The 15,999-nt window shown below is 40.4% G+C and overlaps 1 protein-coding gene across 12 annotated transcripts in view; it reads left to right on the top strand.

The window, feature by feature from the left end:
* Positions 1-15,999, top strand: part of IHO1 (interactor of HORMAD1 1) — a 68,974-nt gene that overhangs the window by 27,833 nt on the left and 25,142 nt on the right. For all 12 annotated transcript variants that reach the window (XM_089518021.1, XM_089518042.1, XM_089518052.1 and 9 more), the window contains 3 exons: positions 1,040-1,197; positions 8,498-8,546; positions 8,787-8,862. In XM_089518021.1, the coding sequence (XP_089374147.1) occupies positions 1,040-1,197; positions 8,498-8,546; positions 8,787-8,862 (283 nt within the window). The remainder of the gene's footprint in view (positions 1-1,039; positions 1,198-8,497; positions 8,547-8,786; positions 8,863-15,999) is intronic.

The following is a 15,999-nucleotide window of genomic DNA, read 5'->3' as shown; positions in this document are numbered from 1 at the left end:
GTTGCAGTGAGCTTTGCTGGGAACTCTACACTAGGGATACGGATTTAAACCCAATTTAATTTAGCCACTATAATCCATTGCCCCTAACTTCATACAGAAGACTAAATTACTTTGGGGTCCAAGACAAATCTTGTTTGCATGCTTTGTATAACCCAGCTGAGCAAATTCTGCAAGTACCAGAATTGATTTTGCTGTCAAATTTGATTTTGAAATGATAGCAGCAAAAAGGCCCATGGGTTTTTCTTTTAAATGAATATGTGTGCTCCCCCATGTGCTTCTTCTACAAATGAAACTGGGCTTCCAGAATGCCTTTGCAGGTGTAATTCTGTTCCAAACAGGATGTTAGTGGAGGACACATTTTGTTTTCTGCTGCCAGCATGGTGCTGAATTCAGAAGCAGTGTGCCCCAACCAACTCTTCATCTACATGACCAGGAGATCCCATGTTCTTCATTCCTATCCTAGAAAACTAGTGCCAGAGTAGACCAGGAACGGAGGTAGACCAGGGATGGAAAATCTGCTACATCTCATCCCAGCCTTCTTTGATTAGTGATAAAAGATAACAGAGTAGTTAAACTTTAAATACCTATATGGAATTGAGGCATGCTTTTTGCATGTTTGAAAGTTGTTGCACCTGAGTAGGCATATGCTTTATAAAATTACATTTGGTCCTTCCACATTGCTTGGGTGTCACCAGTCCTGTCCTTGGCCATGCTCTGTGGCCCCAAGTACCAGACCCACACCCACACTATGGCCGTTATGCATTCATTCTTGCAATGAAGGAGAATGAGACATTCACACTCAAGGCTGCTTACTGAACCATAGTGGATAAAGGAAGTCATTAATGGGTAATTTTCAGTGTGCAAAAAAATTGAATTCCCAATGAATCTGGAGAACAACAGTACTGGGAGAGCCACAGCATGTGATAAGGTTGAGGCAAAAGTGGAATAATTCACTGTTTTAACAGTATAACAGCATCGTTTGATAAGCACCTTTATCTTTCCCCTTATTCTTTTCCATTCCATTTTTTCCTCAAAACAGAATGAGCCTAGTATTTTTGCCAAATACCAGTCTAAACCACAGCTCTTTGGAGGAGATGGAAAGGATAAAGGCTCCCTTAATTTTCCTGCTGGAAGATCCAAAGGCGTCTTAGAGCAATTTGAAGAGAATAAGAAAAAGATAAAGGAAAAACATGATAAGTATGCAAACATTTTCTGCAAGCTGTGAAATTAGTTTCCTTTCTACTGTTGAAAACAACAATAATGCACAATTGTATAAGCTCTACAGGAAGTTTTAAAATGTTTCCTTAAAGAATATTTCAGTCTGGTAAGAAACTGTCTAGTAGATTGCTCCCACCCTCACATGTACAGATTCTCTTTCTGGATAAATGAGTATCTTAGGGCAGCAGGATGATGTGTGTTTAAATAAGAGATGATCCCTTCAAATGACCCAATTCATAGATGGTAAACTGATACTGTTTAAGAACAAGAATATTCCTGTGGTTGGTGGGTTCATTCATCCTCGGGGATTTAATTAATGAGAATAGAGAGATGAGTTTGTTGCAGTGGGCATGTTCACTTCCTGGTGCCTTCATTACTGTTAGATAATGTAAGAGAGGATTCAGTAGCCATCGTACATCTTAGAATCAGTGACATTGGATATATTGTTACTAGGATGTGGAAGCTGAACTAAAATTGCTAATAATCGCTTCTCTATTGTATCTAATTTTTTTTCAGGCAGAATCCCATAAAGGTAAACTTTGCTACCCAGACAGTTACTTTAATCATTTAAATTTTTCCCAAGGTTGGACTTGAACCTAGACCTTCTGTTTCATATACCATTGTTTCTTTCCACAGACTATCCAGCAGCTTCTTTCGCTATCTCACAAGAACTTGCTGCTGTAATGTCTTTTCCTCCTTTCTCATGTCTGTGTCTTCCTTGCAAAATGTGTATTCCCCCTCACATATTGGTACTGGTGTAAACTTCTTATGAATATCTATGTGGACTTATTGGCTTTGCAGTGAGATTCAAACTATCTCCTCTGAAAGTTGCTACCAGTGGGCTCTGCATGCAGTCCTTCCCTTGTGTTGCTTTATATAAATTTTGTGCAAGGATATCATTTTCAATAGTTTGTAAATCACTTTGAAAGACTGTGTACCAGAAGAGTGGTATGTAAAAGCTTTAAATATCTAGACTAACAAGCACTGGGCTATGGGAATGGTGGACTCTAAGCAAGGTAAGTGTTCCTCCTCTTTACTGTGACCCTGATAACTCCCTTGGCAAAATAATTGTGCTATGCAGGTTGTTCCTCCTGTCTATGTTTGTGCTACTAGAATATTAAATTCTTAGTTTTCAAGGACATTTATTTGTGTATAAAAATAATTATGACAGTTGCTCATGACTAGAATCTCGTTGGGGTACTATACTAATGGTTGCACTTTTTCTGGGGCTATATAGCAGTGCTTAGAGAAGGCAGAGAGAAACTGTCACTTCCAAGCAGGCTGTTTCTCCATTGTCTAACTTCCTTCACAGCCACAGGGTCTTCAGCCTTACACACACACCCCACCCCCGTTGCAACAGCCTGTGCCAGCAGAGCTACTCTAGCATAGTGCACCAGCAGAGTTCAGGCCAGTTTTTGCTGGATAGTTTAGCAGCCTTCTTAGTACGAACACAATTGTCATGGGATCTTTGGGGCAGTATGCATAGGCCAAAAGGCCTGTGTTTCCACTGTCCCTTGTGTCGTCCTATTTGGCCAATACCCCTGGGTCAGGATCAGCCAGACCAGATGGTCCCAGCCTGATTTCATCTCAAAGATGTCTTAGCATGGGTCAGAACGACCCACTGTTTACTACAGAGTTTTTAGAAAACTCCACAGCAACACCCAGAAGACTGGATCGACTTGCACACCCCTTACCTTCTTTCACCATCCCCTCTACTGAGAAGACCCCCCCATTGTGGCCTGTGATGTGGAAAAGGAGAGCCTGGCCATGTGGGTTTAGCCAGGTGCTCCATTACCACATCAGGGGCCGCAACAGGGGTCTTTTCAGTAGAGGCAATGGTGGAGGAAGGTAAGGATTGTGCAGCAGTAGTGGGTCCACATCAGAGGCCATGGCAGCGGGCAGGCATGTAAACACCCATACACCCCTTTGCCATCCTGGGGACTGACCTGGGTATAGACAGCATTGCCAAGTCAGGATAGTACGGGCCTGACCTGTGCTATCCTGGCCCATTTACTCAGTCCCTTAGGCTGAAACATTTTGATTATCAGGTATGCCTGCAGCTCCTCTAAAAATCTAATGTGGCTGATGCCCTAAAAGCATAAGGAGGATGCTGGTTTAATCAGCTTCAAAGCATAGTGATGATGTTTTTCCAGATAGTATCGAAATGACAATGTTCATTACTTTAACAAGATTCCCATTAATGGGGAGAAGGTGGGAGATGGATGGATGGGCCTTTTCTTAAGAATGTGTGAAAAAGTACAGAGTTGTCACATGGCCTTTTTCTGCCTGAGGTGAGGGACATGATATCTCCCCCTCTCTGTTCCATGTGCAGAAGCTTACTGGGCTAGGAGCTGAATGTTATTTCAGCAACAGGGATGGGGTAAGAATCTGTATAATAACTGCAGGCAGCAAGTCAGATGCAGAACAAGCAGTTGTACAAACAAATGTAGCCCCATATTACTGAAGAGGGCAATGACTGGGTGGGCTGGGAGAAATGTTTGGGGGGAGCTACCATTGGTGGTCCTTAGCATCTGCTACCTGAAGCTTATGTCTCATGTCTTATGAAAACTATAGCGTTTTCTCTGAGGTATTAACTTTCCACATTCTTGTTATTAAGGGAGTTTGTGCTTGTTAATTTCCCTGTGAATGAATTGCTCTGAAAAACAAAAATCTCTTTAGAATTCAGAGAAATGCATTAAAACTGATCAAAGGCATTGTGACTGCCTCAGTATCTATATAGTGAATAAAAGTAGGACATCTCCACCAATGTAAGTGATGTAGTGGAGGGGATGTGTGTTTTCAAAAGCATGCACCTTTGTTATTAATCATGTTATAAATAAGCAGTTTAAAGCTGTGTGTTCTACAGATGAGGCAGCCTCCCTACAGCATTTTCTCAGAGACTCTTTGTTGCTAAGAGAGGATTAGGATGACCTTTTTAAAAAAAAATCACAGAAGATACTTGCTGAGCAAGGAAACAACATCAGCCCCAAGTGTGAAGGATTTCACTGATTTTTTTCTCCTTGTCGACTAATGACTAAATCCAGCTCTATACATATTCTGTTCAAGGGAAAAATAAATTCTAGCTCCATACATATTCTGTTCAAAGGAAAAATAAAGAGACAATCTTAAAAAGGAAAAGACAGAAAGAGTGTGTTCTTATAAACTAATTATATTTCCTTGGAAGACTTCAGGCAAATGCAGTTGTTCACATGATCAATCCATCTCTCCCTAAAATATGTTCAAAAGCTTCTGATAAGATAAATATTGAAAGCCTTTGACAAGGAAAACAGAGATTTCTATAAGCAAATTAGAAGAGAAGCTAACTGTGAACTGATTTATGAAGGTTTATAGAATTTCCTAAACCCATATTGTTTAGAAGCATCCCTGGTTCCTTTTTTGCCATAATCACCCTACCCAAAACTTCTTTCTTACTCATCTCATGCACATCCTTAGAACATGCCTTGGAGCTGTGTCCTCTCTGTATGGAGTTTCCTTTTGTTTGCATTTCTGTATCAATGGATAATGCAAGAGTCTAGGCCAACCCAAAATATTTTGCTGTCTGAGGGAAAAGACAAAATCCATCTTCCCTCCTTCTTTGTCTAAAAGCCAACTGGATTGCCAGATTACTGTAATATTTTTCTTCAGTACTGGTAGAGGGACAGTGTACTTCACTACATCTGAAGGCTGCAAGCTGGCTTGGCACATGTCTCTTCCCTCCAGCACCTTTCTATTGCATCCTAACCTCTGTTTACATTTCTCAAAGTGCTTGCCTTCTGGAAACTTCAGCATTTTTCTCTGCTATTTTAACTGAAGTCTTGAGGATTGTCTGAATCTCCATACAAAAGTATGATGGTCCCCAGTTTAAGAGCCACTCGATTTGTAATGCGTTCCCTTCCAGTGGATTTTGGGATAGAACATTTGCTTAGTCTTCATGCCCTGGTTACTGTTGTCATCGTATTAGCACTCAGTACACACAAATTATATTGTAACACAAAATTTGTTTGTTTATTCAGAGGAGGGGGGAAAATACATCAATCAACAATACCCTAAGAATACAGAATTACAACTAGTCTAAGCTCCACTTAGTAGGTAGAGACCCCCATGGATATATATGGTGGGGACACTGAACGGTTCCATTATAGCAGGGGTAGGCAACCTGCGGCCCGCGGGCTGGATGCGGCCCGGCGAGGTCTTGGGACCGGCCCCAGTCCGGTCCTGCCGCCGATTGCCGCCGTGGCCTTTGGCGTCTCACGCGAGGGGCATGGTGGAGCAATTGTCTATAGAAGCCTCAGAAACATGCATTTATCTTAACATTTTTTAAAAAAATCAGCAAATTTTTTCGCGTGTCCTCCATTTTTTATTTAAAAAGTGCCCTCCATTTGAAAATTTTGTCCTACATTTGTCCTGGTTTATTCATTTATTTAATTTTTAAAAAATTATTTATTTATTTATTTTTTGGCGTCGGCCCCCCTGTTGTCTGAGGGACAGCAACCCGGCCCCCGGCTCAAAAGGGTTGCCTATCCCTGCATTATAGTCTTCATGAAAGCACAGACCTTATACACCAAGGTGATTTTCTTATATTTGTAGATTATTTTTTCATTAGCTGGAGGGAGAGAGAAACTGAGCAAGGCAAACTGTGCACACAGGCCAAGGTTCTTCTAATCTTGTTTGATACTTTTTTGTGGGATTTTCAGGCTATGTGGCCATGTTCTAGAAGAGTTTCTTCCTGACATTTCGCCAGCATCTGTGATTGGCATTAAGATGCCAGCCACAGATGCTGGCAAAACGTCAGGAAGAAACTCTTCTAGAACATGGCCACATAGCCCGAAAAACCCACAAAAAACTATGGGTGCTGGCCATGAAAGCCTTTGATTTCACCTTGTTTGATACATTTATATATCAAAGGGATATAGAATATGGCTATTTCTATGGTGTATCTGACCTCATTGAACCTTTTGATAGCATACTTCCTTCTTTCACCACACATGGAGAATTGGATATACTGTAATATAATGAGAAAACTCACTTCCCAATTTTGATTAGAGTCATAATTGCACCCTCCTTGTAAAAGGTCAATATACAGCAAGGGTTTTGTCATGTTTATTTCTGCTAGCTGAAATATTAAACAGAACTTTCTCATCTAGTCCCTTTATTTTAGCGATTTCTAATATTGAACTAACCACGCTGTTAAATGACCAAGTATTTTTTCTTGGTGACATTTATTAGTAACAAATGATTTAGCTCCATCCCCTGTATTTCACTACTGATGTCATTTCAGGCACATTTTAATTTGTTTTAAAGGTTTTTAATCCTTACATTCCAAGTCTGTGATTCTAAACCCTTTCTGTTCCTGAGGGATGAGGTTTCTGAAGCAAATCGTTTTTAACAAGGCAACGAAGAGCATCACAGCATCCCTTCCACAAATGGGGTTGTTCTTTCTTATCTTAAGTCTGTTATGTGCAGATGAGATATAAGTTATTATCATTGAAATGTCACTTGCAAAGTACGCAATGGTTACAATTTGCTTGATGTGCCATTTCAGGGATGATAATGCAAACTGAAGCCCTTAGTAACTTCTGAACTGTAGTTATGCCTCTCTATTTCCCAATCTGTGCAGACAGGTGTGACTTCCAGAGGTATACAGCACCTTCCAGGTACATCCCAGGTAGCCTGGAATAAAATGGTTTTAAGACCATTATTCTGCAGATAGTTCCTGCCTCTACTGACTAGCTGGTTCTGTCACAACACGCAAAAGACAAGTTGACATGCTTACACTTGACTTGACAGAATAGCTACTGTTTCTGTCCCCCCACCTTCTCCTTCTTCTCCTCCACCTTAATTCAGTTTATACCCCATCCATCCTTAGCTGCTAGATGTTCTTTACTCTGATACATTCACTGAGTGACCTGTGTGTGAAGTCAGTGTCTGAGGATTTTTCTATATGTTTAGAATTTGCATGGACTTACTACACTCATACAGTGACCAATTCTCTTTCGGTACATGCACAAATGGCTTTTGTGAATTATGCTACTGTATGAATCAGAGGAGTTAATACTGTGCAACATACTGTTTCAGGGCATGGCTGGATAGATGATAGACAGACAGACAGACAAATAGGCAGACGTTTAGTCTTGCGAATGAATGGCACACATACAGTCAGCCCTTCTTATACACTGATTTTTTATACACGGATTCAAGCATACACGGTTTGAAAATGTTCCAAAAAAGTATAAATTTACCTTGATTTTCCATTTTTATAAGGGACACCATTTTGCTATGTCATTATATTTAATAGGACTTGAGCATACACGGATTTTGTTATACACGGGGGATCTTGGAAATAAACCCCAGCGTATAACAAGGGTCCACTGTATAACAGCACCTTTCTTACAAGCAGGTTTTCAGAATTTTTGTCTAGATCAGGGGTCCTCAAACTCCTCCAGATGTTTTGGACTTCAGCTCCCAGAATCCCAGATCATTGGCCAAGCTGTCAGGGAGGGCATTATGAGGTAGGAAGGAAATTTGTGTGTTTGTGGTGATTGGCTGAGGGACAAAGAGCAAGGAGGAGCCTTTGTGGGGCTCTGGAAGTCTATTCAGATTGACTGTAGAATCCTGAGGTAGGAAGGAAATTTGCATGTGGGCAGTAATTGGCTGAGGCTTCTGGGAGATGAAGTCCAAAACATTTGGAGGTCTGGATGCATCTTCCACATGTTCACCAAATCTGAACTTCAGAGCAGGTGAGGTTGGTGACTTTTAGTCTTTTAGTTATCAAGCAGCCCCCCCCCCCCACTTCCATGTCCAACATCACCTTCAAATCATGGTCACCCCACCTTGGAATATTTCCCAGATACATTGCCCACCTCTCCTTCCTTCTTTGATTCTCACTTACAAGTGGTAATTCTCATTTGCAATTTTCAAATGTTTTCTCTGATACTAATCTGCCATGGGATTTTAGTGCCACTAGATCCAAGAAAGTTAAACTGACATGTTGAAATAATCATTTCTACATTTGCTAGCATATCTGATTTAGCTTTAGCAATTTGTCAACATTTCAAAAATTCAAGGCTACTTGGGGGGGATTTTACTAATGGAATTATTTTACTATAGAGGTGAAAGTTCCCTGGAGAGAATTACTTTAATGAGGAATTAAAGCATTTCAAAACTTCAATTTTGCCATGTAATGCATGCTGTCTCATGAGATTATTCTGGTTGTTCTCTCAAATTTGCACCTGTCTAATTTACATAATAATTTTGTGTTTCATATGTATTTTCCTTTCAGTGAGGTTTTAAACAGTTTTATTTTGAACACCAAGGAAAGTCTTCAAAGAGTAAGTAAATCTGAATTATAAATTAGAAATGTCGGTGGGGATTTTGCAGTGCTGTTCTTCTACTTTTGGTTAATAAACCATGTGCTTTTTGTCATGCAGTATGATAAAATATAATTGAATCTTGTGTTTGGATGCTTTCTGTTTCAGCTAAAAACACTCAAATATATTGAAAGCACAGACCATAATGGAAATGAATAAATATAATTCTGACAGAAAAACATGTATTTGCTTATTTTGCAGTTGCAGTCCTCCTTGGATAAATTTGCAGACACCATGAAATTAGTTCTGGATGCCTTGGAAAACCTTCCAAAGACAAGTAAGTTCTTGAGATATTTCTGCTACCACTAGGGGACAGGGGCAGATTGATTATCGCTCCTGTATCCTGTTCACAGCTGCAGACTGGATGTGGACATTACCACCAGATGTGGTGGGTTTCCTTAAATGGTACTCAGCCAGCTAGTGTCATTTATTTCACACTTATTTCATTTTTATTCCATCCTTCCGTCAAAGAACAGTCCGGTTTTATTCTGACAAAAAGCTTGTATGGCAGGCTAATCTGATAAACCAGTTTTATCTAAAAATAACTGGGTATGCTTAAAATGCCCTGACATAAATTTGAACATAAGTCTTCCCAGTCATTCTAACAACCACTTTAACACACCAGTTCTTCACTTGTTGATCTACAAGTATGACACCACTAAACCCAGGTTCCTGATTTTTTCTGCCCATGAAGATGTGATGACTTGGAGTCTCTTACAGTGGGGAAGGTTTCTGTGTTAGTTTCTTGGGTACTTAGCTGGTTATTTTTCAGAGAACTCTGGTCAAATGACTTTTGTTTTATATCAGAGATTTGTACTGATCTTTCATCCAACTTTAAAAACAAATTTAAAAAGAAAGAATAAGTTAGAGCCCAGTTCATCAGATGAGGTAACTTCAGTTGGTATACTGTTTTGTTATACATGTTATCATGATGGGGAAATGGGTGCAGGATTTTGGGACAAAGAAAATGATTTATTTTAAAACATAGCAGTGGTAATTGAGTGACTATTAACCAAAAGTAGTTGGGTGGTATCACACACATCTGTGCTTTAATGAGCTAACATGTAATGTTGTAAATCCTGTTGTTAATCCTGCCTAGACTAGATCCATTCAGTTAGTAGGCTCTACCTACATACACTTTTAATGTGCACAGCTGTGATTAGGCAAGTACTGTACAAGCCTACCAGCTGTGCCAGGATGGGAACAATGTTGTTGTAGTTGGGTGCTTTCAAGTCATTTATGACTTATAGTGACCCTAAGGTGAACTTATTATGGGAATCCGCTTGGATTCCGAGTGATTAAGCAGAAAATAAATTATTATTATTATTATTATTATTATTATTATTATTATTATTATTTTCTGAGGCTGAGAGTGCATGATTTTCCCAGGGTCACCCAGTGAGTTTCCATGGCCAAGCAGAGATTTGAACCTTGGTCTCCAGAGTTGTAGTGCAGCACTCAAACCATTACACCACACTGGCTCTACATGTTGTTGGTTTTCATCTCCCAGCATTCCTCACCATTGGCTATGCTGGCTAAGACTGCAGTCCAATAACATCTGGAGGACTGTGTAATCCCCATCCCTTACCTCAGCCTTAGGGATATGGCCCAAGACATTAATGGCACGGGACAGACCGTCCAAAAAAGACGATCCCCTGGTGCCTAGCTTTGGTCCGCAGGGAAGCCGCAGCCTCCAGACCGCGGGACTTCCCTGTGGACCAAAAGAACCCGCAAAAAGCTGGTTCTTCTTGCAGCGGCATTATGATGCCACAGTGCACCAATGGCGCACTCGCAATGTCATAATGGCACCATAATGTGTGGATGCTGGGCATCTGTAACGTAATGATGGTGGTGCACATCTGTACAGGGCGCCGCCATTTTGACTCCCTCATCTAGAAGCGCTGCCCCTTGCACGTGACGAGGGCGTCCTGTCGCGCCTGTCTGGACCTGGGCCATTGTTAGACTGTGGTTTAGTGATAATGTTTTGGAGTGCAGTCATTCATCACAACTGTCTCCATAGCCATAACCCTAACAAGAATGCAGTGATACAGAATGTTTTGGTAATTCACATAAACAAATTAGTTCTAGCAGTTTTTCTGGCTTTTAATAAGGCCATGAGTTTTAACTAACTGTTGGTTTATGTTTTTGAACATTTGTATATGCATATAAGTTAAATAAATAAATGCATTACAGATCATCAGATAGCATTAGCCATGCTAATCAAAAAGTCCTGGTACTTCAGCTCTGTAAACCCCAGCTCCACAATACCACTGGTTGTAAATCACAGTTCATACACTTGAGTTGTGTTTAGGGTTGCCATAATTCTCTACTAAAAACCGGGACAAAATGTAGGACAAAATTTAGACCAAAATATAGGACAATTGAGGGATAAAATGTAGCCCAAAATGTAGGACATTTAATGTCCTCCATTTTAAAAAATGTCCTACATTTTGGGCTAAATTTTATCCTACAGTTGTCATATATTTTGGTCTAAATTTTGTCCTACATTTTGTCCCGGTTTTTAGTAGAGAATTATGCAACCCTAGAACTTGTGGCTGGTTACAGACCGGCACTTGGGACGTCCGCAGGACGTCCCATTTTAAAAAAGGGGCGTCTCTTCTAGACTCCCCTGGCTCTAATACGGACTCTGTCCGTACAATATGGCGCCGGCCGTTCCACACGGCCGGCGCCATCTTTACATATCGGACGCTGTGTGTCCAAATGTGTCGCGGCGCCTGTGACGTCGCGAGTGCGCCAGCGGCACCTCGCGACATCATTAGGGCGCCCCAGAAAGAAGCTCCATTTTGGAGCTTCTTTTTTGCTCCGCAAGGGAGCCGCGCGGTGTGGCTGCGACGGCTCCCTTACGGAGAAAACGGCGGCGGCGGCGGCAGACCGCCTCAAAGCAGCGGTCTATAACCCGCCTGTGTTAGCTAGGAAAGAACACAGGTAAAGATGCAGGGGTGTGTGCGAGTGGAATCTCTCCTTGTGTATCATGGTTATTACTCTGAAGCATGACTTTTGCCTAACAGCCTTCACTTAAATGAGGATGGCAAGAGAAGCTGAAAGTGCTATTGCACCAGTAGGAAAAGATGCCACAATTATTCCCACATATTGAAAGGTTCTGGGAGAGGAATAAATGAGTGCCTCACTGGGGTCTAAATTATATGTAAGGTGACAGTTCTGCATGTTTTAATATGGAGCTGCTCAATTTTATAGGAAGAAGGTGTATAGCTTGCTTTTAAGGACTCATGAGTGATGAGTGTTCAGTTCTCCCCCTACTTTTGGCTTAACTCCCAAGAGTTTCTGTCTTTATTCAGATAGTTTTCTCCCAATCAAGATTCTGATACTGGTACTAACTCAAAAAAAGCAGTTGGATTGGGAAGATGCATAGAAGAGAGAAGGCATTTGGAGAGAATAATTTTTTTCTTTTGAAAAAAGAGTGCCTAGTAGAACACAATGTACTTGGTAGAAGAATCCTGTGATGAGACCAGATGAGTCAATTGTCACAGGTGTTCTTTAGCCCAGCATGCTACCTTCCACTTCGTAATCACTCCTACTTGCAGCAGGAGCAGCTTTAAACATACTGTGGACTTTGGTATACTGTTTGTTTCTCCCCAACAAGCCTAAAAATATGTCAAAGATAAGAACTAGACTTTCTCTGGATTACTGAGGAAGACACAAGCCAGAGTGCCAACTGGCAATGCATTCAGAGCAATGGACCAGAGGACTACTATTCATAGAATCATAGAGTTGGAGGAATTAAGATAGGAGGAAGCAGCATTAACAACCTAAGATATGCAGACGACCCCATAATATTAGCAGAAAATGTTCAGGAAATGGAACAGTTAATAAGGAAGTTCAAAGATGAAAGTGCAAAGACAGGTCTGATGCTGAACATAAAGAAAACAAAAATAATGACCACAGAAGAAATACACAAATTCAATCTAGACGATGAGGAAATTGAAATAAAGAATTCCCATATCTAGGATCAAACACTGACCAGAATGGAGACTGCAGTCAAGAAATAAGAAGAAGACTCAGAATGGGAAGGGCAGCTATGAAAGAACTGGAAAAGATACTGAAGAACAAAGACATACAACTGAGCACTAAAGTCAGAATAATCGTTCAGGCCATTGTATTCCCAATTACCACGTACAGATGCGAGAGCTGGACAGTGAAGGAAGCAGACAGAAAGAAAATCAACTGATTTGAAATGTGGTGCTGGAGAAGAGTACTTAGGATACCATGGACAGCCAAGAAGACAAACAAATGGGTTCTTGAAAGCAAAGATGATCAATTGTACTTTGGCCACATAATGAGAAGGCATGGATCACTAGAAAAAACAATTAAAGGTAGGGGGTAGAAGAAAGAGAGGAAGACCACAAACCAGATGGGCAAGGTCATGCAGGGATTCTTGGAGATGTCGCCTCCACAGGGCCACCATGAGTCGGAACAGACTTGAGGGCAACTAACAACAAACAACAACAAATTCTGAAATTTACTATTGTTATCACTATCCTGTAGAATCTTATAAAATTTGTTTTGTACTATTGAAATGACTTTTTGAAACATAACATTCTGTTGTGAACCTGCCTGTCTCCCACTCAAAAGCAATGTTTATTTGCTGGCAAACTTATTCAGATGCCTATAAGATAATGTGAAATCTAGGTTTTCATACTGACAGGCTCCAATAGAGGCCCTTTCTCATTCAAATACTGTAAACAGTGTCAGCTGTAATGAGGCAGAACTCAAAGACTGTCATGACTTGTTCAGCATGGGACTTTGAAGTGAGAAATCCAGGCAATAGAGATTGCCTTATCTTGTACATAATAGAGTGCACATGAAATGCAGTATCTGGAAAAAAAGAAGAGCCTGATTTTTGCTTTGACAGGTTGTTGGTTGCTACCCTTTTTCGTGTACAGTGAGATTTTTCTAATTTTAAACATTTTATATCTGCTCTTTATCTAAGGTGGTGAACAGCAATGTACTGTATCATAAAATATTACAGTATTAGAACCACAATTTGAACAACTAACTGTAGGTCCCTTGTTTTGGTCATATGAATAATAGTAGTAGTAGTAGTAGTAGTTGTTGTTGTTGTTGTTGTATGCCTTCAAGTTGTTTCTGACTTATGGAAACCCTAATAATTAGCCATCATTAATGACTATTCTGTTTCCACTGCTCTGGAGGATGTGTGATCTTTGGGTGATCGAGTGATCCTCATGTTGCACATTAGTCTCAGTTACTCTTGAGAGAGCATTCCTTTCTCTATTTGGTCATCAAAGACACCACTTAGTGTGAATGCAAAACAAACTCGGGTCAAACTGCAAAAACAAAACTAATTGTGAATACAAAACTAATCTTGTGACAGTTCATTCAACCATTTTTGAAAAAATGAATGGTATGTCCCACCAGGAATCCCCTTCAATTGTTTTTTTTGCCTGCATCATGTGGCTTACATTACAAGTTACACCATAGTAAACACACTCTTCAAATTTGGTGTCAATTGTTCCAGTTATCTTCAAGGAAATTAGTGGGATGAGCCACCAGGGATATCCCAGAAGTGGTGTTGTGTTGCCCAAATAGATTTTCAGTCAGACGATCCATCCAACTGTCTTTGCATGATGTGGTTACAAACACAAGGGCAGGGAGAAACTTAATTTTACTTATACAGATAAAATGAGACAACTAAAAACATTTGTCAAATTAAATTAACTGGAGATATAAAAATGCTGGAAAAGAATGTAATGTACATGCCATTTCAAGTTCTTCAAGAAGGGCATTGTGTAAACAAAGCACTGCCACCAAAAAAGCCCTTTCCATTATAGTTGCAAAGCATAATTCCAATCAGAAAGAGTTTTAGCAGATCCTAAAACATGGAATGACTAGCAAGGAAAGACCGAGTCCCAAATTGTGTAAGGTTTTGAAAGTTATCCTCTTGTTGTTGTTAACTGTCTTTGAGTTGTCCCTGCCTCATTAGCAACCCTTTGGATGAGTCAACTCTAAGATCCTCTGCCCTTTACTGCTCTGCTTTAGTCCTGTAATTTTAGGCTCCTGACCTCCCTGATTGAGTCTGTCTACCTGGTGTGAGGTCTTCCTCTTTTTCTACTGACTTCCACTTTTCCTAGTGTTACTGTCTTTTCTAATGAGTGATGCCTTCTCATGATATGGCCAACGTACAACAACTTCAATTTAATTATCTTGGCTTTCAGGGAGATTTCTGATTTCATCTGCTCAAGGACGCGCTTGTTTATCTTTCTGGCTGTCCACGGAATTCTCTGCACTCTTCTCCAGCATCATATCTCAAATGAGTTGATTTTTTTTCCTTATCTGGTGATGGAGAATACAATGGCTTGGACAATTCTAACTTTAGTATTCTGTTGTATATCTTTACTCTTTATGATATTGTCTTGTTCCTTTATAACTGCTCTTCCATTCCCAGTCTTCTTCTGATTTCTTGACTGCAGTCTCCTTTCTGATCAATGTTTGGTCCAAGGTATAGGAAAGGTATAGGTATATTCCAATTTCCTCATTGTCTATGTTGAATTGGTCATTATTTTTGTTTTCTTTATGTTTAGCATTAAGCCTGCAATTGCATAGTAATTGTTCAGTCTGTGATGTGTTGCTAGTAGTATGGTGTCATCCACATATCTTAGATCGTTGATGTTCCTTACTTCTGTCTTCACTCCTCCTGTCCCTGAATCTAAATCTGCTCTTCTAATGATATTCTCTGCCTACAAGTTGAACAAATGGGGTGATAGAAAGTTGACTGCCAACACCTAATATTGGTCTAGAAGCAAATGAACAGCAATGCAGTTGTCCTACAATTAATTGTAATATGAACAAAGCTGGCAGCGCCATTTAAAGTACTGGTCACCCTGTTTTGCATGAGCTGAAACCTTGAAATCACATTCAAGTGTCACATACCTACTATATTACAGTAATCCAACCTTGAGGTTACCAGCACATGGATCCCCTTGCAGGACTAACTGTGTCCACAAACTGTCACAACTGGCAAAGAATGTGAAACAGTTAAAAGGCACTTTGTGCTACCAAAGCGACCTGGGCCTCTAGAGGCAAAGCTGGATCTAAGAACATCCTCAAGCTGTGTAAACTTGCTCATTCAGGTCCATTTGAGTCTTTCCTGGGCTCAAGTCAGTGCTCAGATAAACACTTACTGTATTGAAAGGATGACAAATCATTAATACATAGGACTAACCATGAGGAGGACAAACAATGAGGGCCACAGTACTGGACAATGAAAACACTGAGACCAGCCAGGGTCTTCCATCAGGTAGGTATATTTGCTGCTGCTACTATGTCCTGCAATTGCAACTGGTTGCTGCTCTCCAGATCACAAATAAAAGCTGTAACAGTGCAATACTTTGTACATTTACCCAAAGTAAATCCCACT

Source organism: Sceloporus occidentalis, unplaced genomic scaffold (genome assembly GCF_023333645.1).
Source record: "Sceloporus occidentalis isolate IW3139 unplaced genomic scaffold, rSceOcc1.0.p SCAF_1, whole genome shotgun sequence".
Classification (NCBI taxonomy): domain Eukaryota; kingdom Metazoa; phylum Chordata; class Lepidosauria; order Squamata; family Phrynosomatidae; genus Sceloporus; species Sceloporus occidentalis.
Note: the sequence above shows the minus strand (reverse complement) of the source record. Positions and strands in the feature narration are given on the sequence as shown.